Source organism: Ziziphus jujuba, chromosome 11 (assembly GCF_031755915.1).
Source record: "Ziziphus jujuba cultivar Dongzao chromosome 11, ASM3175591v1".
Lineage (NCBI taxonomy): Eukaryota > Viridiplantae > Streptophyta > Magnoliopsida > Rosales > Rhamnaceae > Ziziphus > Ziziphus jujuba.
Genome location: NC_083389.1, coordinates 25,872,668 through 25,900,242, shown reverse-complemented (window position 1 = coordinate 25,900,242; position 27,575 = coordinate 25,872,668). Strand labels below are relative to the sequence as shown.

The following is a 27,575-nucleotide window of genomic DNA, read 5'->3' as shown; positions in this document are numbered from 1 at the left end:
CCCAAAGGAGGTTCATGGCCAAGGGTAAAGATGTACGAGTAACGATTATTTTGGAATGTACTGCTTGTGTTTGAAACCGTGTTAACAAAAAATCAATGGGCATTTCTAGATATATTACTCAAAAGAATCGACATAATATGCCCGGTCGATTGGAATTGAGAAAATTCTATACCTTTTGTTTCAAACATATGATTCATAGTGAAATAAAGAAATAGATCGAACCGATCGCCTCTGTGTCCGCCTTCCAATCCAAGGAGGTGAAAAACGACATATTATATATAACATTATCATTTCTATAACATATATTAAATATAAACAAATCCTATTTATTAATTAATTCTAAATCATTTTTTTATCATTTTTTGTTTTGATCCGATCGAAATAGGAGTAGGATTTTCGAGATAAGGAATAAACAAACCATGGATAAATCCAAGCAATTCTTTCTTAAATCCAAGCGATCTTTTCGTAGGCATTTGCCCTCGATCCAATCGGGGGATCAAATTGATTATCGAAACATGGGTTTAATTAGTCGATTTATTAGTGAACAAGGAAAAATATTATCTAGATGGATAAATAAATTGACTTTAAAACAACAACGATTAATTACCGTCGCTATAAAACAAGCTCGTATTTTATCTTCGTTACCTTTTCTTAATAATGAGAAACAATTTGAAAGAAGCGAGTCGACCACTTGAACTGCTGGTCTGAGAACTAAAAATAAATAACTCTTCAATTGAATCAAAATAAAATTCCAATCCGAACTCAAATGCAAATTTACATTTTGTTCGAAAACTTTGAGAATCCAGGTTTGATTTTCGTGTCGTAAGAAAAAATTAATTGGGAAAGAAGTATAAATCTTTTCTTATTGAACGTGTTTGGTCATTTTGAAAACTTTCTCATAGGATGATTTTTTATCATACTAATTTCTACTCTACCTTCTTGGAGTTCATTCTCTAGAGAACTCCATTGAAAACATTCCAATGGATTCCTTCCAATCTCCTTATTTTATGATCTCATTAGAAATCATATAAAAACAATTCCTATTTAATATAGCTATTTGTGCAAGTATTTTACGATTAAGAAGCAATTACCCCTTTTACAGATTGTGTATTAGTCTACTATAACTATAGTATACATTATTGTCTGGACTTACTGCATTTATCCGAGTGATCCACAAATGCCGAAAATCTCTCTTTTGCCTATCTCTATCCCCATGAGCTGAAACCAAAGCTCTTATTTTCTGTTGAGTAATAGTCTGAGTAAGTCTTGAATGAGCCCCTCAAAAGCTTGAGGCAAATAAAGAAATTTTTGTTCTGCGTCTTCGAGCTATATATCCCCGTTTAATTCTAGTCATTGAATAAATGAAACTTTAATGAATAACTCATTGATTTCTTTTCTTTTAGTTATTTTCTTCCCCTTTCCTAGTCTATTAATAACAAAACGGATTCTTCCAATGTATAAAACAAAATTCAAATGGCTTGTACTACTATAACCTTCCCAACCACAATTTTTTTTTATAGGCTTTCGCCTCGAAATAATAAATTTTTTTGATACTAGGTATCAAAAAAAAAAAACATAGTAAATCAAAAAGTAGTAAATACAAATGAGTGTAGTGGGTTCCATCGTTTCTTTGGTTTCTTTGCAAACGGTGAGGTCCTCTCTATACACCGGAGCCCCTTCTTTCATTTAATGAATGTTATTGTTAACTTGTACAGTTCACTCTCTTTGGCTCTACCCATAATTATCTAATAATAGGTCTTTCACAACGAAACCCACCAATACAGTAATGGTATTTAATTATGAAGATTAGCTGAGTAGTTGACCCTGCTAGTCCTTTCTTGCAAAAGTCAATAATAAGGGCATAACCTTTCCGCCTTTTAAATTGGATTTCCCTGCTTAATGGATACCATTTTCTACCAATGGGGAATTCTTTCTCATTGTAAATTAAAAATTGAAATGATTGGGTTTGGTACCAATGAAAATCATAAATTTGATAATACAATAGAAAGATATGACAGATCTTTTTAATTTTTAGATTTACCTTTTTTAGTTTTAGATAGTAAATGGGCTTCTTTCATTCTATCCTATTCATTGGTCCTGATCGCTAATACTGGACCAATTGTTTTCTTTCTTTTGGCCTAGCACATTATCTGAATGAGTCACACATACACCCTAGTACATGTTCCTCGTCGCTAAGGACATCCCCGAAGAGCAAGAGTTTTGATGACATCTTTGATTGATTGTCTTGTGTTTCTAATAAGTTGTTTAATAGTTGGCATGTTGAATCATATACATAATGAGCTGGTTTAGATTGATCCTAACCGGATGATTATAAATCATTTATATATTAATGGATTAATACATATATATTAATAGATTAATTATTAATTAATATAATATTAAACCTGATAAGAAGATAAAATCGCAAATCGCGGATTTGCGTGAAACCCCTGTTCTGTTAGTTTTAGTTTTTGTTATTTTTTTTTAACCGCTACACGATCAACAATTCCATAAGCTTGGGCTTCTGTTGCTGACATAAAAATATCTCTTTCCATGTCTTCTGAAACAACCCATAAAGGCTTGCCTATTCTTTGTATATAAACCCTTGTGATGGTTTCATGCAGCTTCAGTAGTTCTTCTGCTTCTAGGAAAAATTCTCCTATCTGTGTCTCATAAAAAGCACTAGCAAGTTTATGCATCATTACCCTGATAATATAACATAATAGATAGTTCCTCTATCTTGCATGATGAAAGTCGAAGAGATAAAGAATAATAAAATAAATAGTACAAAAAAAAATAGAATTGAACAACCGTACAAGTATCTTTTGCGCATTGCATATGGCTCTACAATGGAATTCACTTTTATCTTTTTTTACCTTACATCGAGGAAATAGAAAAAAAAGAAGAAAATATACATATATATAGAGTCTGTTAGATTCACATAGGTAAATGATCCACTAACCACCCTTTCTTTTGAAGTAGTTGAAAAGAGTCTGTTAGATTCACATAGGTAAATGATCCACTAACCACCCTTTCTTTTGAAGTAGTTGAAAAATACTATGATGGAGCCGTTGCTTTATTATTTCGTCTGTTATTTAGCAATCCCAAAGTTTCTTTTATTTTTTCAAAACAAATAAATAAGATATTTTTTTACTTATTTATTTATTTTTTTTCGTATTCTTTCATAACGTAAATATTGTTATCTTCGCTGTGAAAACAAAAACGTTTGTGACGCTGAAATAGGTCTCCCGATAGATCAGATAAAATTGGAAATACCCTTTCTTTATCTCATACTACTCTTTCGATACATAATGTAAGTATTTTTAAATTTTTTTCTTTTTATATCGAATTCGAAGTGCCATGCTATTGTTACTTAATATTCTCCTATAGCACGAAGGCATAGTCTTCATTTTTTCTCTCAAATCCAATATAAAACTCATTGGCGCGAAGCGTGAGGGAATGCTAGACATTTGGTAATTTCTCCTCCGACCAGAATAAAAGATGCCATTGAAGGGACTAATCCCATGCATACTGTCTGTATATCTTGTCGCACAAATTGCATTGTATCATAAATAGCTACTCCGGGTATTAGCCACCTGCTAGGAGAGTTTATAAACAAATACAGATCTTTGGTATTGTCCTCTATACGGAGATATACCATAAGACCAATAAGTTGATTCGAGATCTCGTTATCAACTGGTTGGCCTAAAAAAAGTAATCTTTCTCGATAAATTCGGTTGATTAGGATAAAATTGTATCCCTCAAGAACCGTGCATGCGCCTTTTGATGCATACGGTTCAACACAAATTGCGAAAAAAAAAAAAAGAATCAATGTGTAGATTCTAGCTTTCTTTCTTTTTTTATATTCATAGCAGGCTCTTTTTAACTTGTAACAAAGGGGGGCTTTTTCTTTCATGTTTCAAGAAAGATGAGTTTTGGCCTGTTTTAATTTATATATAAATTAAAAACCTATAAATAAAAAAAATTCACTAAACTTATCGGACTAACTTCTCATTGATGTATTGTTTCATCGAGATCCAATCCAAATCACGATGTAATTTTCTTGTTCCTGAACAGTCTTCTTCAACTTTTTTTGGGTTCAGGATCTACTTTGAGTAAAGATCTGCCCAATTTGGATTTGTACATATAGGACAAATGCCCTAATACCACTTCTTTTTGCTATGACTTCCTTTTTCTCCTTTTTATTTATTCCATGTCTCCTGCCCAATACTAAATATTCAATGCATTCATCACATTAGTCGATTGATTAATAGTTTGACATCATTATTATATATCATTATTATATATTATAAGTGGAAAATCTTTATAAATAGAATATGATATAAGTGGTAATCATAGATATATTACCAATTAGTTTTTTTTTTTTCTAAATGGAGCCTATACATTGATATTATATTTCATTTTTTTGTTCTAACCAAGCCAACCATAAATTATAAATTATTATAATTAAGAATATTAATCTGTATACCCCCTTAAAAAATAGATTGAATTGCACTTCATTGTATTTCACGCTCCAAATTTTTGATGATTCAATCAACCTTTCTTGGGCGAAAGAGAGGATATCTCGATCGTGTGAAAGAATGAGGAAATACCATATGACCAAATATATCTGACAAGTCGTACTATATGTCAATCCACGATGCATCTTCCTCTCTAGGGTTTCGAAAAGGAACTTTTGGAACACCAATGGGCATTAAATAAAATAAAAATTAATTACCATAGCTCACTTTGATGTGAAAGCGTAACAATGTATTTATTGTCTTAATAATATTGTTCTTTATCCTATTTTATCCATAGATCCAATAAGTTTATAAAAAAAGAAGACAGAAATACTGAAGGAAAATTCTTTCAAATAGGTCCTTTGAATGATGAAAAAAAAAATATATAAATGCAATCACTCATATAAAAGGTATCAACCTTTTACCATTGCGTATTGGTACTTATCGGGTGTAGAATAGATCTGCTTCCTTTTGTTTCTACAAACTAAATTGTCCCATTATTACTAAAAGAATAGAACAAATATTAATCCTTTCCCCGAGATAATCCACTCCAAAGGGAAGGTCTATAGTATAGTTTTTTTCCAGTGCAATAAAGTTACATAGTGTCTATTTTTCGTTGATAGAGAGGTATTTCCATGGGTTTACCTTGGTATCGTGTTCATATCGTCATATTGAATGATCCCGGTCGTTTGCTTGCTGTCCATATAATGCATATAGCTCTGGTTGCTGGTTGGGCTGGTTTGATGGCTCTATACGAATTAGCGATTTTTTATCCCTCTGACCCTGCTCTTGATCCAATGTGGAGACAAGGGATGTTTGTTATACCCTTAATGACTCGTTTAGGAATAAAAAATTCATGGGGCGGTTGGAGTATCACAGGAGGGACTATAACAAATCCGAGTATTTGGAGTTACGAAGGTGTGGCCGGTGCACATATTGTGTTTTCTAGCTTATGCTTTTTGGCAGCTATCTGGCACTGGGTGTATTAGGATCTAGAAATATTTTATGATGAACATATAGGAAAACCTCTTTGGCTTTGCCCAAAATCTTTGGAATTCATTTATTTCTTTCAGGGTTGGCTTGCTTTGGTTTTGGCGCATTTCATGTAACAGGGTTGTATGGTCTGGGAATATGGGTATCCGATCCTTATGGACTAACCGGAAGGTGACAATCTGTAAATCCGGTGTGGGGTGTGGAAGGTTTTGATCCTTTTGATCCGGGAGGAATAGCCTCTTATCATATTGTAGCAGGGACCTTGGGCATATTAGCAGGTCTATTCCATCTTAGCATCCATCTGCCCGAACGTCTATACAAAGGATTACGTATGGGAAATATTGGAACCGTCCTTTACAGTAGTATCGCTGCTGTCTTTTTTACAGCTTTTGTGGATGCTGGAACTATGTGGTATGGTTCGGCAACTACCCCGATTGAATTATTTGGTCACACTCGTTATCAATGGGATCAAGGATACTTTTAAAAAGAAATATATCGATGAGTTAGTGCTAGGCTAGCCGAACATGAAAATTTATCCAAATCTTGGTCTAAAATTCCTAAAAAATTAGCTTTTTATGATTACATCGGCAATAATCCAGCAAAGGGGGGATTATTCAGAGTGGGCTTAATAGAAAATGGGGATGGAATTGCTGTTGGGTGGTTAGGACACCCTATTTTTAAAGATAAAGAGGGTCGTGAACTTTTTGTACGTCGTATGCCTACTTTTTTTGAAACATTTCTGGTTGTTTTGGTAGACAGAGACGGAATTGTTAGAGCCAATGTTCCTTTTAGAAAGGTAGAATCGAAATACAGTGTCGAATAAGTAGGTGTAACTGTTAAGTTCTATGGTGGTGAACTCAATGGAGTCAGTTACAGTGATCCTGCTACTATGAAAAAATATGCTAGATGTGCTCAATTGGGTGAAATTTTTGAATTAGATCGTGGTACTTTGAAATCTGATGGTGTTTCTTGTAGCAGTCCGAGGGGTTGGTTTACTTTTGGACATGTTTCATTTGCTTTGCTCTTTTCTTCAGACATATTTGGCATGGTGCTAGAACCTTGTTCAGAGATGTTTTCACTGGTATTGACCCTGATTTGGATGCTCAAGTAGAATTTGGAGCATTCCAAAAACTTGGAGATCCAACTACAAGAAGACAAGTAATCTGATAGAATATTGTTTTGTTATTTTTCATTCTTAGTTTTGTGAGTAGGGTACCAAATAAATCTTGATTTGAATCGCTACCTTTTCTTTGACTCTTGCTCTTTCTTTATCCGAGAGACAATCCCAAATAAACAGGTATAGAAGCTATAATTGTATGTAAACCATGATCAAATCTATGGAAGCATTAGTTTATACATTCCTCTTAGTCTCAACTTTAGGAATAATTTTTTTCGCTATCTTTTTTCAAGAACCACCTAAAGTTCCAACTAAAAAGGTGAAATGATTTTTCATTATCTCAATTGAAAGTAATGAGCCTCCTAATATTGAGAGGCTCATTACTTCAACTAGTCTCCGTGTTCCTCGAATGGATCTCTTAGCTGTTGAAAGGGTTGCCCAAAAGCAGTATATAAGGCGTACCCAGTAAAACTTACAAGTAAACCTGATATATAGATGGCAACTAGGGTTGCTATTTCCATTATTATATAGTTTCAATACCACAATGGGTCTATGATAAGATCATTTATTTACAACGGAATGGTATACAAAGTCAATAGATCTCAATGAATATAAATACGATTTGTGGCTACACAAACCGTTAAGAGTAGTTCTAGATCTCGTCCAAGACGAACTGCTATAGGGAGTTTATTGAAACCATTGAATTCAGAATACAGTAAAGTAGCTCCTGGGTGGGGAACTACTCCGTTGATGGGTATCGCAATGGCCCTTTTTGCAGTATTCCTATCTATTATTTTGGAGATTTATAATTCTTACATTTTACTGGACAGAATTGGAATGAATTAGATTCACAAGAACTAGTAACTAGCTTTTCAATACAAAGTGAATCATTTAGGTCTCTGATTTTTATCCCATTCTATTTTGGTAGTTCGATCGTGAAATTTCTTTGTTTCTGTAGTTCCGGAATATGAGTGGGTGACTGATTATAATTGATCCTATGGATAGTACAGAGAATGCATTTGTCATCTTGATAGAGATGGTCTAACTTCGTCGGATATTCATTCTAGTATCTGAAGCATGAAATATAGGAAATACATTCCAATGTATTATTAGCACTATGATTCATCCTTAATATTCAAACCACGTGTCTGGACTTCCATATTTTTATTTTTTCAAGCTCCTATTTACGCTTATTTTGATCAAAGAAAAAGGGTGTTGTTGGATTTTTATTCATTCTAGTTATTCATTGAATAAATGATAATCCAACAGTTCTTACTCAAGGAATTTTTGGAATTAGTTTGTAAAGAAAGGGTTTTATTGAATCATCATGGTTCTAGTATGAATCTGCGGTTTTCACTGATTCATAAGGTCTTCACAAGAGAATTCCTATCAATATCAATAATAAAGAAAACAGTTGTTAAAGGCGCATTACACACAATAAAAAAACTATAAAATAGGTAAAAAGAAGATTCAAGAGGCCTATAATCATCACCATAGAGACAAATGAGCCGACTTGATATTTTGGCATTATAACCATAAGAAAGAACTTTCGGATTTTTATTCTTTTGTATGTTCAGAAAGGATTGAATCAGAGGATTAAGAAGTTTCGAACTTAACTTTCTATTACACATATCCGGTAGAACTAGTATTTTGGTGTTTCTGTTTGAGCCGTACGAGAGGAAATTCTCATATACGGTTCTCTAGGGGGGGGGGTGGTCCACTCTATTTACCTATCCCAATAAAATCTATGATTGGTTCGAAGAATGTCTTGCGATTTAGGCAATTGCATATGATATAACTAGTAAATATGTTCCTCCTCATGTCAACATTTTTTATTGTCTAGGCGGAATTACACTTACTTGTTTTTTAGTACAAGTAGCTATAGGGTTTGCTATGACTTTTTATTACCGTCCAACCGTTACGGAGGCTTTTGCTTCTGCTCAATATATAATGACTGAAGCTAACTTTTGTTGGTTAATCCGATCAATTCATCGATGGTCGGCCAGTATGATGGTCCTAATGATGATCCTGCACGTATTTCATGTGTATCTCACCAGCGGCTTTAAAAAACCTTGCAAATTGACTTGAGTTACAGGTGTGGTTTTGGGTGTGTTGACCGCATCTTTTGGTGTAACTGGTTATTCCTTACCTTGTGACCAAATTGATTATTGGGCAGTAAAAATTGTAACAGGTGTGCCAGAAGCTATTCCTGTAATAGGATCGTCCTTGGTAGAGTTATTATGCGGAAGTGCTAGTGTGGGACAATCCACTTTGAATCGGTTTTATAGTTTACACACTTTTGTATTACCTCTTCTTACTACCGTATTCATGTTAATGCACTTTCTAATGATATGTAAGCAAGGGATTTCTGGACCTTTATAATATAATGGAATGTAATTTATAATGTAAATAATATAAAAAATATATTATATCATAGCTATTTTTAATCAATCATTTATCAATTGAGGTAGGACCAATAGTATTTCATTGCTACAAATATGTCTTATTGAAACAAATAAGACATGTATTTGGATATTTCTCTTCAACTCCGTAAAAATGTAATAATGTATTATTTTTATTTTTTTGACACTCATAGTTGAAGTGAATTTTCTGAAGATAAAATGGATTATGGGAGTGTGTGACTTGAACTATTGATTGGGCCGTGCAGAATATATGTCCCTTATCTGCCACATTTGAATTCACAACTAAAATAAAAAAAATGTGCCTTTGTTCCAACCACTGTGTAAGCCCTATACAGAGGTATAGGCTGGTTCGTTTGAAGAGAATCTTTTCTATGATCAGACTCGATCATGTCGTGTATGAATAGGCCCTGTGAGATCGAGTAGAAGGAATAAGTGAAGTGATGTGACATAATCCCGGAGTATGTTCTATATATTTCACTTACTTAATAGTGAAATGTATTCATTTCCTCTGCATTGACTCGATTTATTATACTATCGGAGTGAAACAAGGGATCTAAAGAAGAATAAGAAGAATAGGGGCTAAACTAGATTAGTAACAAGTAAATCCTTTGTATGTAAAAAGTTTTGATATTCTTAGGGATAAAGTCCAATTGCAAGGCCTGAGACGGCCCAAAAAGCACTTGATCATGATTTGTAAGCCTACTTGGGTATTGAGCATTTATCTGTAAGAATTGAATTTCTTACAATGGATGGTTGTTGAAACTCCGAAAAGGGAAATTTGGTAAATCATTCATATTGGTATGGATACCATATCAATTTTTTTATTTTTTATATAGATCTATTTGGTTCGTTTGATTCATGCTCGAGCCGGATGATGAAAAATTATCATGTCTGGTTCTTTTGGGGGATGGATCTAGAATAATTCACCTATCCTAATAACAAAAAAACCTGACTTGAACGATCCTGTATTAAGAGCTAAGTTGGCTAAAGGGATGGGGCATAATTATTATGGACAGCCTGCATGGCCCAACGATCTTTTATATATTTTTCCAGTAGTAATTTTAGGTACTATTGCGTGTAACATAGGTTTAGCGGTTCTAGAACCATCAATGATTGGCGAACCCGTGGATCCATTTGTAACTCCTTTGGAGATATTGCTTGAATGGTACGTCTTTCCTGTGTTTCAAATTCTTTGTACAGTGCCCAATAAATTATTGGGCATTCTTTTAATGGTTTCCGTACCCGCAGGGTTATTAACAGTACCCTTTTTGGAGAATGTTAATAAATTCCAAAACCCATTTCATCATCCACTAGCGACAACCATCTTTTTGATTGGTACTGTAGTATTCCTTTGGTTGGGTATTGGAGCAACATTACCTATTGATAAATCCCTAATTTAGGTCTTTTTTAAATTGATTCAATTGTGAAATAAAAAAAAACACGATCTGTGTATCTAGGGAATAGTCGCTTTAAAGTGAATTCTCCTTAGATACATTTATTTATTAAATTCAATTTTGGATCTATTCCGAGTATATGGAATGTGCTAAAGATTCAAAACTTATTTTTATCTACTTTTTTTTAAGACAAAAAAAAAAGAAGAAGAAATAATCCATTAAAATTTATGTGAAATGCTTTTCAATTTCTAGAATGTCCAATATATGTTTTATATCTTCTAGGCGAAAATGTTTCAATTTCATAAGGTCTTCTTCACTGTCATTCAAAAGGTCTAATAATATATGTATATTCGACCTTCTAAGGCAATTATAGACCCTGGGGTGCAATTCTAATTGGTCAATAAAAATAGATTTCAATGCTATTTTGTTTTGATTTTTACGTGGTTTAGCCAATCTATCATGAAAAGTAAAAAGGGGTAAAGTAACTTTGTGTTGGTTTTTTTCTAAATGGAAATTTTCTTCTTCTGCATGTAAAAAGGGAATAAATCAATCAATCAAATTCCGGGAAGCCTCATGAAGTGCTTCTTCAGGAGTTAAACTTCCATTTGTCCATATTTCGAGAAAAAGTATCTCTTGTTTTTCATTCCCATTCGCATAAGAATGAATACTATGATTGGCATTTCAAACAAGCATGAATACAGCGTCTATAGGATAACTTAAGTCTTGAAAGTTATTTGGCATTTTTATACAATACCCATGATGCCTTTCGAGTTGTCATTCAATACACAAATTAATTGGTTTCGTTAGGTTCGCTATAGGCTGTGTATTATCAACTATTTCCATCGAAGGTGGTAAGATGATGTCTTGAGCAGTTACATATTGGGGACCTTTGACACAAATAGATGCATCACGAGTTCCATAAAGATTACTTCTCAATGCAATTTCTTTTAAATTCATTAAAATTTCATGTACAAATTCTTGAATACCCACTATGGTAGAATATTCATGTGGTATTTTATCAAATTTTACGCGTGTGATACATGTTCCTTCTATTTCTCCAAGCAAAGCTCTTCACATCGCAATGCCTATTGTATCGACTTGGCCTTTCATAAGTGGAGCCAGAATAAAGCATCCATAATAAAGACGCTTACTATCTACTCGTGATTCAACACACTTCCACTGCAGTGTTTGAGTAGATACTGTTACCTTCTCGTGAACCATAGTAATATTATATGATCAGATCATTGAATTATTTATTTCTCTTGAAATATCTTCAATGTTTATTTTTATACACGTCTTTTTTTAGGAGGTCTACAGCCATTATGTGGCATAGGGTTTACATCTCGTATGAAAGTTAATAGTATACCACTTCTACAAATAGCTCTTAATGCCGCATCTCTTCCGAGATCGAGGCCTTTTATCATTACTTCTACCCGTTGCATACCTTGATCCACTACTATCCGAATAGCATTTCCCACTGTGGTTTGAGCGGCAAATGGCATCCCTCGTCTTGTACCCTTGAATCCACAAGTACCGGTGGAAGACCATGAAATTACCCAACCCCTTACATCTGTAATAGTCATAATAGTATTGTTGAAACTTGCTTGAACATGAATAACTCCCTTTGGTATTCTATGTGCATTTTTACGTGAACCAATACGTTTATTCTTATGTGAACCAGTTCTTGGTATAGGTTTTGCCATATTTTATCATCTCATAAATATAAGTCAGAGATATCCATTTCATGTCAAAACAGATCCTTTATTTTTATTTCTGTCTTTGTACAATGGTTCCTTTAGATTTATAGAGTCCTTTTTTGTTTAGAAAGATTATCCTTGTCTTTGTTTATGTCTTGGGTTGGAACAAATTACTATAATTCATCCCCGCCTACGGATCAGTCGACATTTTTCATAAATTTTACGCACAGAGGCTCTTATTTTCATATTTATCATTCCTTAACTTAATTCTAACTTTCTTTATTGGAAGAAAATAAGTTGCTTGAAATTTTTAACTTCGAATTGTATACCCCAAAAATGAATGTCGAAATTGAAAAAACCATCTAATCATTGGAATCTTTTTTAGGAGTCTATAAACTATACATCCGCTGGTTGAATCATAACGACTTGCTTCACTTTCGCTTCGTTTTCCTCATCGTATATGTATAAAAAAAACTACTTATAATCCTTCTTGAAACATAATCTCGAATTAGATTTTCATTATCTAAACGAATTCAGACTATAACATTGGGCAGTCATACAGTAATTCAACCTTCATGAATCCTTTTTTTTATTTCATTTTAAGTCAAACTCCTTGAGGTATCAACTAATACAGGAGGGGTGATATTAGAAAATAGCCATCTCTCTTTTTTTTTTTTTTTTTTCACAAAAATGAAAGTTTTGCATAAAATTTCCATATCAGAAGGATTACCATAAATAACACAAAACTTCTCCACCAATTTCTTCTAAGCGAGCCTCTTTGTTAGTCATTATACCCCCAGACGTAGAAAGAATTACAATCCCCATTCCGCCTAAAATTCTAGGAATTCGTTGATGGTTAGAATATATTCGTAGTCCGGGTCAACTGATCCATTTTAAATTTAAAACAACTTTATATGGTCCTTTCCTATTCCTTCTATGTCGTAGGGTTAAAACCAAAAAATCTTTGTTGTTTTCCTGATGTTTCCGCATGTTTTCAATAAAACCTTCGCATAAAAGGATTTTAACAATGTTTTCAGTAATGTTAGTAGATGGTATTCGAACTATTCTTTTTTTATTCATGTCAGCAATAGTGTCTTTATTCATGATAAACTCGGATTATTGTTGTACTCGAATTTTGATATAATCAACATGCTCTTTTCTGTTTTTCTTTATTTTTTAATTATGAATTCTTAAAGGCATATACATGAGACACAACCAATCTACTACTAATAATAAATCTCAATTTACTAAATAATCTTAATCAATTTCAGTTAAATACTTAGTTAAATATTTTAACTATATTAATTATATTGATTATATTATAATTAATTATATTAATTATGTTATGGTCTCTTCTTATAATACTTCAGGTGCTAATGAAACTATTTTAATGAAATTTAAGTGTCTTAATTCCCAGGTGGTCGTGCCAAAAATTCGAGTTCCTTTTTAAATTCCTTCTTGATCAATAACAACCGTAGCATTGTCATCATACCGTATGATCATATCGTTCTCACGTTTGAGTTCTTTACAAGTACGTACAATTACAGCTCTGATCACTTCTGATCGTTCTAGAGGTGTATGTGGTACTGCTTCCTTGATTACAGCAACAATAACGTCACCAATATGAGCATATTGTCGATTACTAGCTCCTATGATTCAAATACACATTAATTCTCGGGCCCCGCTGTTATCCACTACATTCAAATGGCTTTGGGGTTAAATAATTTTTTTATCTGTTTTTTCAATTAACATAAAAGACGAAGTAAAAAAAAAAAAAAAGGAATGTTGTTTGTTCAAAATAAAAAAGGAAACCTGCAATTGTTTTTTTTTTTTTCATCCAAAAAACCTTTTCTTTTGGTTCTACGTTCCTATACTGAAATAATGAATTGAGTTTGTATAGGCATTTTTTACGCCACTAGTGAAATAGCCCTTCTAGCTATATTTTCTGCTACTCCGCTCATTTCATAAAGTATTCTACCCGGTTTGACGACAGCTACCCAATATTCGGGAGATCCTTTCCCCGAACCCATATGGGTTTCTATAGGTCTTATTGTAACTAGTTTCTCTAAAAATATACATACCCCTGCTTTCCCACCACGGTGGACATTTCGTGTCATTGCTTGTCAACCGGCTTCAATTTGTCAAGATGTGATCCAAGTGGGTTCAAGCGCTTGAAGAGCATATCTACCGAAGTAAATATGATTACCTCGATAAGATATTCCTTTCATTCTTCCTCTATGATGTTTACAGAATCTGGTTCTTTTGGGGTTATAGTTGATGGTTGTTTATTAATTCCATTTCTACTATAGAACTGGACATGAGAGTTTCTTCTCATCCCGCTCCTCGCGACAGAAACGATTAAAAAGTAATATCTATGTATTTATATTTATGTATTTAATGAATAATATACTTAAAAAATATATTGACTCACGAGACTTTTTGAAATTTCATCTAATCTATTAGAAATTTGTATATCTTGTTTTGATATATAACTAAACATGGATTCGATTTATGGAGAATTTTTATATAGAGATACGAATTATCTGAAGAAGATTGCTTAACCATAGTAAGAGCACGAAAAATTGAGTGTTGCCTATCACAACCCTGTTTCATAGCAGAAGTATTTACCGGTTCACCAGGGAAATATGTTGTTCTAGCATAAACAATTAGAGGATTTAAATTGATCCTTTATGGTGAATTAGATGGTCTCCCTGAACAGGATTTTTATTTGGTAGGTAACATCGATGAAGCTACTGCGAAAGCTACGAACTTAGGAAAGGAGAGCAAATTGAAGAAATGACCTTAAATCTTTGTGTACTGACTCGAATCGAATTGTTTGGGATTCGGACGTGAAAGAAATAATTTTATCTACTAATAGTGGACAAATCAGCGTATTATCAAACCATGTGCCTATTGCCACAGCTGTAGATATTGGTATTTTAGGAATACTCCTTAACGACCAAGATGGCTCTGATGAGTGGTTTTGCTAGAATAGGCAATAATGAGATCACTGTTTTAGTAAATGATATGGAGAAGGGTAGTGACATTGATCCACAAGAAGCTCAACAAACTCTTGAAATAGCGGAAGCTAACTTGAGGAATGCTAAAGGCAATAGACAAACAATTAAAGCAAATCTCGCTCTCAGATGAGCTAGGAGACGAGGAGAGGCTATCAATGTGATATCCTAACTAGGTGGTGGGTCCGAATAAGCAAAATAAGGTGTATAAACAGAACTTCTATTTATACACCTTATTTTACTTTGTTTGCTTTTGCCGATTGAAATTGAATAAGAATCAAATATAATCAAGTAGAATCGACTTCTAGTGAAACAAAAAAAATATTTAATTCGAAATTAAATAGATAAATAGAGTAGGATGAAAAAGATACAAAATCAATAAAAGAGCATGAGTAGAAAAACGTATTAGAGACTATTCACGCTGGTATCAAATAAGTTCTACCTACTATTGGATTTGAACCAATGACTCCTGATGTATGAAAGCAATACTCTAACCACTGAGTTAAGTAGGTCATTTATCATCACAAAGAGAAACAAGTGTGACCTATCACACTGATAGATTATAAATGGAATATTGTTTATAAGCAATACCAATCAAATGAATCAAAGAGATATGATGTTGGATCATGTAATATTCATCTTGACAAGAAATTATATACATGATAAAATATGTATCACAAGCATAAGGGCCATAGCTCAGTTAGGTAGAGCACCTCGTTTACACGCGCACCAATATTTTTCAGAGGAGTCCATCATGGAATCAAAAGATTTGATCTTATTGAAAAATGGATGTCTTACTCTATGATATTTAGGGAACAAAATAAGAAAACAATAGCCTGACAAATGGTTTGGTTCAATTCGAATTCGGGAGCCCATGTAGGCGCCAATATAGAACCCATTATTAAGTTGAGATAGTGATAAGGTGAATACATTGTTTATTCAATGCTAGGCATAATGAGTATAAGGACCTCAAAAAAATTCTCTTTTCGTTCTATCTTATGAAATTTACGGTGTATGAAGTTTCATATTTGATTCAAACGGGGCGATAGAGACTCCATTTAACTTAAGTTGATCTAGGCCAGAAGCAAACCTATGTCAGAATAACCCTTCTTTGAAACACTTTGGTGGTGCTCCCAGATTGGAATTCACATAATGAATCGGAGCACATGGAGCCATATTTTTGTCTTTCTGTCATTCAAAAAATATGGTAGACTAACCGATATTTATATTAGTTAACGAAAGAGCCCAATGCACAAAAATGCATGTTGGGTCTTTGAAACAGTTCAAATCATTTTGATAATAATAAGTTTGATCTATTTTATTGAGAAGGTCTACAGTTTGAGTCTGTATAGCCCTATAAACCTAATGATGCGAACCCGCCCGAGCTTACACCACCGACAACTCGCTGGGGTACTGATCCGATACAGATGAAGACTGGACCAATCACTAGGGCTCAAGTTAAGAGGTTTAAGGACAACCTTGCTGTCTTTATCCAGAGAGTAATTCATTCTCAAAAGGGCTTGTCCATACCTGAGGATAAAAGACCTATTTTAAGTATCCAAATGGTGGAGGCTGATACTTTGGATACCCATACATCGGACATTTTATATCGGACACCCTTGTCTCGGACATCAAAGCTTTGCCTCGGACATCTGATCTCGGACTTCGAACATCGGATGCAACTTAGCTCGGACAGACATCAGTTAGCTCGGCCAGACATAACTTAGCTCGGACAGACATCAGTTAGCTCAGCCAGACACAAGTTAGCTCGGACAGACGGCAGTTAGCTCGGATAGGCCATAAGTTAGCTCGGACATCAGGCAGACATAAGTTAGCTCGGTTGAAGACATAATTCAGCCTAGATGTCAAAGTCAACTTGTTACCTAATTTGCGATTGACTTTATTTCTTTTTGGGTTTCTATTTATTTGTTTTCTGGACAAATAACTTTAGGAAGGTTTTTATTTTATTGTAAATTAATTAATTCCTAATTTAATATAAAGGAATTAATTAATCAAACTTAGATTAGGAAAGGAAGTATAGTTGCGGCCAACTAGGTTTCTTTATGTGTGTGGCCGGTTTTTCCTAGGGTTTTTAGGGTTTATTTTGTTTATTTTAAAGCCTATTTAAAGGCTTATTTTTCAATAAGAATACAACTTTGATTTGATTAAGAAAATACTTGTGAGATTAATTATCTCTTTGTTCTTTGAGAACACCTAAAACACCATTAGAGAATTGGTTGTTTTAGCTTGACTTATCAATAGGTTTTCTATCCCCTATTGTGGCATCTACATTATACCAAAGTTTCTAACCACAGGTTGGTTAGGGGTTGGACGGTGACTTTGAGGAAGGTATGGACGAAACCTTTGCTGTCCAAGATAGAGCTGGCCGTGGGAGATATAGGAGGGAGGATACAGATGAAGATTTGGGAAATATCAAGGTTAATATCCCACCTTTTATGGGTAAAAGTGATCCTGAAGCTTATTTGGAGTGGGAAGAGAAAAATGGAGATGATTTTTGACTGCCACAACTATTCGGAAGGTAAGAAGGTGAAGATGGCAGCAATGGAGTTTGGCCATTATGCACTCCAATGGTGGATAAATGAGCAAAGCACCCGAAGGAGGGTTGGTGAAGACTTAATTACAACATGGCGACAAATGAAAGGAGTCATGAGGAAGCGGTTTGTGCCATCCCATTACCAAAGGTTGCTGCATCAAAGGCTTCAATCTTTGTCTCAAGAAAGTAGGTCCGTGGAGGATTATTACAAAGAGATGGAGATGTTAATGATGAGGTTAAACATGAGGGAGGATAGAGAGGCAACAATGGCAAGATTTCTTGGAGGGTTAAACCGTGACATTGCCAACCAACTTGAATTACAACAATACTTGGAATTGGAGGAGATGTTGCATGTAGCCATTAAACTTGAGAACCAATTCAAGAGGAGGGGTGTTAGTGCACGGTTTGGAGGAGTTTCTAGCAGTGGAAGGACAAGTTCAAGTGGCTGGAAAAACAATTCCACTTATGAAAACAAGTTGAGGCCGAAATTAGGAGAAGAATCTACCAACCGGCCAAGAAGGGAGGTCAAGACCGAATCTGTCCAAGCACTTAGAGGTGAGATAAAATCTGATCCTAAACCTCAAAAATCTAGAGAAATAATTTGTTTTAAGTGCCAAGGAAGAGGACACATATCCAGCCAATGCCCAAATAGAAGAATCATGGTATTAAAGGGTGATGGTGAGCTGGAATCCGCAAGTGAAGAAAGTGGGGCTGAAACCGAGCAAGAGGAGGCTTGTAATGAAGAAGAAACCGAACCTGTAGATACATCTAATGCCGAGTTAAGCTTGGTTTCAAGGAGAGTACTTGCTGTCTACAAAGATGAAGAGCAGATACAAAGGGAAAACATCTTCCACACTCGCTGCGAAATACAAGGTAAAATTTGTAGCATGATTATAGATAGTGGGAGTTGTACTAATGTGATAAGTAATCTTGTAGTTGATAAATTAGGCTTGGAAACAATTAAACATCCAGAACCTTATAGATTACAATGGCTTAATGATAGTGGTGAGATGAAAGTAAACAAACAAGCCAAAGTAAAATTCAATATAGGTAGATATGAGGATGTAGTTTTATGTGATATTGTACCTATGATTGCCGGACATATACTATTAGGTAGACCATGGCAATTTGATAAAGATGCTACTCATTTTGGTCGAGAAAATAGTATTGTTTTCAGGTTTAAAGGGAAGAAGGTCAAGCTGGAACCATTATCTCCTAAAGAGGTTTACAAAGACCAATTACAAATACAACAAAGGAGAGAAGCCGAAAAGCTCAAGGAAAAAGCAAGTATGGCACCAACGGCTTCCCCATCCTTTCAAGAAGGTAAGATTGAGGTTGCTGACCAAGGTAAGGTTTCTAAGGTTCATATTGAGTGGAAAGATCAAGAAAAAGTTGAGAGAGGGGTGAGAAAAGAGAGCAAACCCGAAAGCACAAAAAATCTGGAAATTTCCGCCAATGAGAGCCAAACCGAGGAAAGAAAAAGAAAAGAAAGAAAAGAGAGGAAAAACCAGAATTTTTATTTGAGTTTAGGGGATATTAATAAGGTTATTGAGTGTAAGAAACCTTTGCTGGTCATGATTTATAAAGAAAATTATTTTAATGATCAAACTAACTTTGAAGAACTTGAATTGCCAAGTTCAATGATTTCTCTTTTGAAGGAATTTAGAGATGTCTTCCCAAATGAAATTCCAAGTGGACTACCTTCCAATCAAGAGGGAAAAGGGGAGCTTGCTGTACAAGGTAAGTCTTCTAATAGTCAGGTTGTGTGGAAAAATTTTAATAAAACCAAGAGTGAGAAATTTGGTGGAAAAGTTGAGAGTGAGGAAGGTGAGATGGCCGTGAGTGAGAAAGGAAAAGGAAGACAAGAAGGGAAAAATATAAATTTTTATCTTAGCTTTGGTGATGTTAATAAAGTAATTATTAATAAGAAATCATTGCTGACCATGAATTTTAAAGATACTTATTTAAAGATGTCTTTATTGAATAGAACTTTATCTGCATTATTGAGAGCTTTACTTAGTGGCAATTTGAAAATTTGGGAAATATTGTTTGCTAACTTTAAAAAGTGTAATTTTTACCATAATGAGCATGTATTTCTAGATTTTGTTGTAATAGTGTTTGAACCAGGAGAATTGGTTTGGTTGCACTTACAAAAGGAAAGGTTTCCTAAACAAAGAAACTCAAAGCTCATGCCGCCTATGGATGGACTTTTTCAAGTTTTGGAGCCGAATAACAAGAATGCCTACAAGCTTGATTTACTGGGTGAGTATAATATGAGTGCTGCATTTAATGTTGCTGATTTAAATCCTTTTGCTGCAGGTGATGATCTTGATTTGAGGACAAATCCTTTTCAAGAGGAGGGGAATGATGTGATTCTGCCCGAGCCCGCTCAACCGATAACCCGCTGGGGTGCTGACTTGACACGGATGAAGACTAGGCCAATCACAAGAGCTCAAATTAAGAGATTTAAGGGAAACCTGGGAGTATTTATACAGAGGGTAGTCAAGATACAAAGCCTATTCGAAGCATCCAAGTGGTGGAAGCCGATACGGACCCGGGTGACGGTTTTGGTACATTTTTGGAGTCCGGGAAGCATGAAATGGCTCCAATGATTCATGGGTTCAATACATATGCCTAATAGGTCATGGAATCAAGTTAAAGCAGCCTCAAATGCAATAAAAAAGGGCTTGTACGGACAGCATCAACAATTTGGCCGAATTTGCTGTATTGCTTGCTGGCTTTACTGTATTTTACTGTATTACCCGTTTCTTATTTTTCCAAGCATGGGCAACGTGTGAGACTTCATATTCAGCTTATTTGGCATCCTAAAAAGAATCTAGAAGCTGATTTGAAGCTCAAAGAGGTCAAAGATTGATCAAAGTCAACTTGACAAAAAAGGCTAGCATTTTTAGTTTCCTAATTTGTTTTTACTTTTTGTTTTAGGAAACTACCATTACTTTTTGGCTTTTATTTATTTATTTTCTGGAAAAATAACTTTAGGAAGGTTTTTATTTTATTCTTTCCATTGTAAATTAATTAATTCCTAATTTAATATAAAGGAATTAATTAATCAAACTTAGATTAGGAAAGGAAGTATAGTTTCAGCCAACTAGGTTTCTTTATTTGTGGTGGCTGGTTTTTCTTTATTTTTAGGGTTTTATTTCATGGAATTGTAGCCTATTTAAAGGCTTATTTTTCAATAAGAATAAAACTTTGATTTGATTAAGAAAATACTTGTGAGATTAATTATCTCTTTGTTCTTTGAGAACACCTAAAACACCATTAGAGAATTGGTTGTTTTAGCTTGACTTATCAATAGGTTTTCCATCCCCTATTGTGGCGTCTACATTATACCAAGGTTTCTAACCACAGGTTGGTTAGGGGTTGAGGTCCATTCCATTAGAACTTGAACTTAATTAAAGATCCGGGCTAATATAATACGGGTTTAGGAGCATGTCGTCCTAGGTTCGTATCATGAATGCAAGGGGATCATATTCTATTTGTATTATATCTTAAATGAATCTTGGTTATTCATACCCCTCAACTCCCTTTGTAATATAGAAGAAGTAGTACCATTCTTTGGGAATGAGAGGAGACACAGTATGAACAATTAAATAAAAAGACGAGGAAACAAAATCTATTTGTTTCCTTAGATACGCTTTACTCATCTATAAATACCCATCTATAAATATTCTCTATTTCTTAAATAGAAGGGGTATCTCTCCAGCCTCTTAGATGGATAAACATGTATCATGATTTATACTATTGATTAATGAATATGTATGTCGACCAATTTGTAGAATCGATACTCATACAAACAATCCATGTGCCACGGACCAGATTTGAACTTCTGACACGAGGATTTTTAGTCCTCTGCTCTACCAGCTGAGCTATCCCGACCATTCACGATGCATCATCCTCATTTTAATAGATGACTTAGGTCTAAAAAAAAAAATGACTTTGTAAGTTTCAGTGCAGTACGAGCGATAATATGATCATTCCAATTTACAATCGGGGTTACTTTCTCAATGATGTTCATTTGTACGTGTATCATATATATCACAAGGCTTGTGAAAATAAAAAAATTAATGAATGAGAAACATAAAGAATTTTGAACCGCTAATGAAATGAGAGTATAGGATAAAAATTAGGGAATCAAATGGGCCTTTTTGGGGATAGGGGGACTTGAACCCTCATGATTTCTAAAGTCAATGGATTTTCCTTTTACTATAAATTTCATTGTTGTCGATATTGACATGTAGAATGGGACTCTATCTTTATTCTCGTTCGATTAATCAATTTTTCAAAAGATCTATCATATTACGATGGAGTAAATGATTTGATTAATGAATATTCCATTTTTTTTACTTGGAATCGATTCACAGCAATTCTTTGATTTTTCATATAAACGTATATTAAAAAAAAAAAAAGATTCAGGTCATCATTAATCATTTGGCTTGGAGATAGTATTTAAGTACGTATATGTATATAATAGTATTTCAGTCCGTATACGTATATATAGGTTTATTCTTCATCCTTTCTGGAGTTTCGATAGGAGGATTCCTTTACTAATGCATCGCAACCAACTCCATTTGTTAGAACAGCTTCCATTGAGTCTCTGCACCTATCCTTTTTCATTATCACTTTTTGAATCCTTGTTTGTTTTCAAAAAACAGGATTTGGCTTGGGATTGCCCATTTATAATTCCAGGGTTTCTCTGAATTTGAAAGTTATCACTTGGTAGGTTTCCATACCAAGGCTCAATCCAATTAAGTTCGTAGCATCTACCAATTTCGCCATATCCCCCCCTTTTTTTTTATTAGGGTCTTGATGCCACTCTTCTTTATTCGTTTATTTATATTAGGCTGGAACCATTGAATTCATTAGATAGCTGTTCCATATTGAAAGGCGTTTTCTCCTAATTTGGATTTATTGTCTATCTTCTTTCATCTCTATCGGATACTCATATTTGGTCCAATCAGAACAGATTTTATCAGCTCTGTATTCGAAATTAAATTCAATATACAATATATATGGATATATACCCCATATATATTATGTATATTTATTATACATAAATGTATATGTGGTATATGTATAAGCTAACATGCTATGCCCCTATTTCTATCACTTTTAGCGTGTAATTTTGAATACTTAAACAGTCGATTCTATTTTTTGTTTTAGCGTTCACCTTTCCGAATGAAAACACCGGAATGTTTTATTATGATCTGGATTGCATTTATATAGATTGGATTGCACTTTTCTTTTTCATTTTTTTCTTCCTCTTCCCATTTTCTTAGGGCAGACCTTCTATAACAATAACATAAATAACATAAAAAAAAGAACTAAAAAGGAAATTTTTTATTATAATATTTTTAATTTTTTTTATATTATAAACATTAATATTATAATACTAAAAAATAATTACAAAGTCATTTTTTAATTCACAAAAAAAAAATCTAACTATCTAATCAAGATATTGATTATTGATAAACATATAGTTGATAAAAAAAATGGAAATTATATAGCACTATAGTAATTGTTATGTTAATTGCTACGTTTTATAATATTCAAATATCCAATATTTCTTTGAACTTCTATTCTATATTCTTCTTTCCAGTCATATGAATTATGAACAGTTAATAGCTAAGATCCCAATAGTTTACTAAATTCCTATGCATGTACAATTTATGTTATGCGGGCCAGCTTAACTCAGAGATTAGAGCATCGCATTTGTAATGCGATGGTCATCGGTTCGATTCCGATAGCTGGCTTTTCTCCATCTGTTTGATTTTTTATTTTTTTTACAAAATTAATAATAAGAATATTGAGATAATAAGAATATTGAAAAGGCTTCTTACCCTTTTACCTTACCAAGGGTCATCGATCTACTATCTCTCTATTATCTCATAGAAACTCCCAATTATATATATATAAAAAAAAAAGACTAGAAGTTCGATCTCTGCAAAACAAATCAATCAAAAAAAAAACTTTATTATTTATTTATATATTGCTTATTTATATTTTTTTATAAAATATATTATAAAATTTATTATTGTATTGTATAAAAATTATAAACAATAATAAATAATATTTATATATACATATATTATATATACAATACAATACGGTCCGGATATTGATACAATTCATCTAATTATTCTTTGTAGTCCAAGACTTCAGTAAATTTCACTTCATTTATCATTTAATTTAGTTTTAATTTCATTTAGGTTTATGAAATTTCAATAAAATAAGGAGTCTTTATGTCGCGTTACAGAGGACCTCGTTTCAAAAAAAATACATTGTCTCGGGGCTTTACCGGGACTAACTATCAAAAACCTCGAGCGAGAAACGATCTTAGACACCAATCGCGCCCCGATAAAAAATCCCAATATTGTATTTGTTTAGAAGAAAAACAAAAATTACGCTTTCATTATGGTCTTAAAGAACAACAATTACTTAAATACGTTCGTATCGCCGGAAAAGCCAAAGGGTCAATGGGTCAGATTTTACTACAATTACTTGAAATGTGTTTGGGTAAAATACTTTTTCAATTGGGTATGGCTTTGACTATTCCCCAAGCCCGCCAATTGGTTAACCATAGACATATTTTAGTTAATGGTCATGTAGCAGATATACCAAGTTATCGTTGCAAACCCCGAGATATTATTACAGTAAGGGATGAACAAAAATCTAGGGCTCTAGTTCAAAATTATCTTGATTCAGCCTCCCCTGAGGAATTGCCCAAACATTTAATGCTTCACCCATTTCAATATAAAGGATTAATCAATCAAATAATAGATAGTAAATGGGTCAGTTTGAAAATAAATGAATTGCTAGTTGTAGAATATTATTCTCGTCAGATTTAAACAGAACTAAAATAAGAAGAACAGGGGTTCGGACACCCCCTACTACGTAAAAAGACCCGAGGTAAGGGATTTTGATCCGGGGATTTTTCTCCCATTCATGTATCATAGATTAGTAGGGCGATTTTCATTCCTTGTCTCTTCTTTACGTTACAGTATTTTCCATATCGTAGAAATTAGTATTAGGAATAGAGAATCTATATCAAAGAGAAGGCTAACTATTGGAATAATGGTATCCATTGTTATTTGCTACATTGCGATCAATAACATTGGTGAATTAGGTAAAGGGTACGGAAAGAAAGGGATTCGAACCCTCAGTAAACAAAAGCCTACATAGCAGTTCCAATGCTACGCATTCAACCACTCGGCCATCTTTCCTACATAACGATTATGGTTCAGAAACCAAGTGAATAGTGAGTTATTCATATTCGATTTTTGGATAGGTATGTACAGTATTTTTTTTAATAGAAAAACTTTTATTAAATTAAAGATAAACCCTTCCTTCGACGTTGGGGAAAAAGAATTTTTTTGGTGAAAAACAATAGATAAAGATTTATTTTTGTGAAGATGGCACTCCCGGCCTTTTCTATTATTTATACCGGATTAAATCACTGAATTGGAACAAATACATCAAGCAATCTATTTTTTGAGACTATGTTTCATGGATAATTTTATATCATTATTATATTTAGTTTAGATTATTCATCCATTTTTAGAAAAATTCTAAAATGACTTTCCAGTTTTAGATCTTTCAACCCCTTATCCCAACTTCGGACCCATAGATTTATTCCAAATTAGGAAACATCCTAGGGTTTTTATATTTGATTGTATAGCGTATACCCATTATACACACAATACACACAACACAAAACGGATGGTTAGTCTATTTTCATCCATCATAGAATGATTAGTCGCTTATTTTTATTCTCTCTTCGGATCATAATTCGATCAAAACTTCTCTAATTCTCCTAATCTGAAGGAAAAATTCTTTGATTCTTCAACTTCGATGAAATAGGAATAGTTCCTTTCATTCTTTTACTACTACTATTATATTACTACCATATTTTTATTAGTATATTTCACTATATTTACATTTGAATGAAATAGAATCGGATTCAAATATTTCTTAGTTTTTATTGATTCCTGTCAAAAAGAAAAAGAAAGAATTTGAGTAGAAGGTCTTCTTTTTTAATGAGTATGTTTTTATCTTATTTCATACTGTCCAATTCCCTTTGTTTGGGGGATTATTTTCTCACAACACAAAGAAATTATAGAATGGATTTCTGCCGCCTATGTCTAGATCTAGAATAAATGGAAATTTTATTGATAAGACCTTTTCAATTGTAGCCAATATCTTTGCGAATAATTTTGACAACTTTGGGAGAGAAAGAGGCATTCACCTATTACCGAGATGGTGCGATTTGATTCTTTTTTTTATTTATTATTATTTTCTTTTTTCTTTCTTATTTAGTTATTATATTAGTTATTATATTATAATAAATTATAAAAATATATAATAAATTATTTATATTATAAATAAATTAATTACATTATAATAAATTTAATTAATAAACAATATTATTATATATATTTAAATAATATATTTGTTATATATATATATTTATTATAATTATAAATAATTATATAATTATAATAAATTACAATTATCAATTATAAAGTTATAAATCAATTTTATATTTATTATATATTTTCTAATTTTTCTATTTTATAGTTATACTTTTTTATTTTACCACTCTCAATCTTAGGAGAAAGACACTCTGAATAGAAAGAAAAAATATTATTGAAATAAATATACGCTTGTTGAAGGTGAAGTTTGTAAATAAAACAAGCCCTTCTGTCGTGTATCCTCGATTAATGCAGCCTCAGATGCTTTAATTGTCGATTTTAGAGTATTAAGCGAAAGGTTACCCTATGGGTTAGGTCAAACCTACTCCACTAGTACCAATAGGGGGCATAAGGGAAGAGGCACTACTCCTTGGAATCAGCAACACAAAAACTTTGGTATAAATTATACCTTTTCTTTATCAGGATTGGGACTACCAAGAATGGTTGGGACAACAAATGTCCATCTCGTTCATATTTTGGATACCCATATAACCATCGAAGACTGTTGAAGTGACTAATTCCTGGAAATTAAGAGGCGTTGAAGACAAAGAAATTGTTGGAGTCACCATTTTTTATTTTATCTAGTACCAACATGCTTGATGTTAAGGAAAGGTTTTTTTACAAGAAGGTTGGCTAGAGATTTCTTGTAAAAACACTAGCCCCACTCAGTTTATAATGAGACTATTTCATTTCAATCTTTGTGCATTCCATGTATTTTTCTCATTATGCACAAAAAGGAGGAGCCATATGAGATGAAAATCTCATGTACGGTTCTTAAATGGAGATTCTTTGAATCAAATGACTACCATAACAGATGTTAGCTCAATCCAAAGGAAATTATGTGGAAGCTTTACAGAATTATTATGAAGCTATGCGATTAGAAATCGATCCCTATGATCGAAGTTATATACTCTATAACATAGGCCTTATCCACACAAGGAACAGAGAACATATGAAAGCTTTGGAATATTATTTTTGGGCACTAGAGTAGAACCCATTCTTACCACAAGCTTTTAATAATATGGCCATGATCTGTCATTACGTTCGACTATCTCCACTATAGAAAGGGAAAGAAAGAGCAAATATGTTAATAAATACTAGAAAAAATAGGCTTTCTACATATGTATCATCTAAAACAACAATTTTTATCAGCTGTAGTAAAGAAATGCACTTCATAGAAGTGGAAATATGACTAAATTGGTATGCCTAGATACTTTATTCTATGGATAAAGGGTCTAATTGAAAAGGAAGTGCCGTAAAGATCAATTCGTGAGATTTTGGGTTGATACAATAACAACTGCTTACTTATGTCATGATATGAGATAAAAGTTAGGAATCCACTTATGTAATAGAGTTGATCCCTTAAGG

General features: G+C 33.3%; 3 protein-coding genes and 1 non-coding gene across 4 annotated transcripts; 3 read left to right on the top strand and 1 right to left on the bottom strand.

Moving 5' to 3' along the window:
- The first annotated feature begins 5,155 nt into the window (after window positions 1-5,155).
- LOC125419615 (photosystem II CP47 reaction center protein) lies at window positions 5,156-6,968 on the top strand. The gene is given in 3 exon segments (XM_048465907.2): window positions 5,156-5,546; window positions 5,549-6,532; window positions 6,535-6,968. Coding segments are annotated over 3 exon segments (1,521 nt in total). The 3' UTR covers window positions 6,681-6,968.
- Window positions 6,969-11,733: 4,765 nt separating this feature from the next.
- Window positions 11,734-12,163, bottom strand: LOC132800072 (small ribosomal subunit protein uS11c-like). Its single transcript, XM_060812987.1, has one exon. The coding sequence runs from the start codon at window positions 12,148-12,150 to the stop codon at window positions 11,734-11,736; it is 417 nt and encodes a 138-aa protein (XP_060668970.1). The 5' UTR covers window positions 12,151-12,163.
- An 11,253-nt stretch (window positions 12,164-23,416) lies between these two features.
- On the top strand, window positions 23,417-23,489 carry TRNAT-UGU (transfer RNA threonine (anticodon UGU)). Its single transcript has one exon. It is a non-coding gene; the product is annotated as a tRNA-Thr (tRNA).
- Window positions 23,490-23,978: 489 nt separating this feature from the next.
- On the top strand, window positions 23,979-24,584 carry LOC125422348 (small ribosomal subunit protein uS4c-like). Its single transcript, XM_060812944.1, has one exon. It carries the CDS (start codon window positions 23,979-23,981, stop codon window positions 24,582-24,584), a length of 606 nt encoding a protein of 201 aa, XP_060668927.1.
- Window positions 24,585-27,575: the final 2,991 nt, after the last annotated feature.

Excerpts from the sequence above, each read along its gene's own strand:
- LOC132800072 (XM_060812987.1), bottom strand. The coding sequence starts at position 12,150 with ATGGCAAAACCTATACCAAGAACTGGTTCACATAAGAATAAACGTATT.
- LOC125422348 (XM_060812944.1), top strand. The coding sequence starts at position 23,979 with ATGTCGCGTTACAGAGGACCTCGTTTCAAAAAAAATACATTGTCTCGG.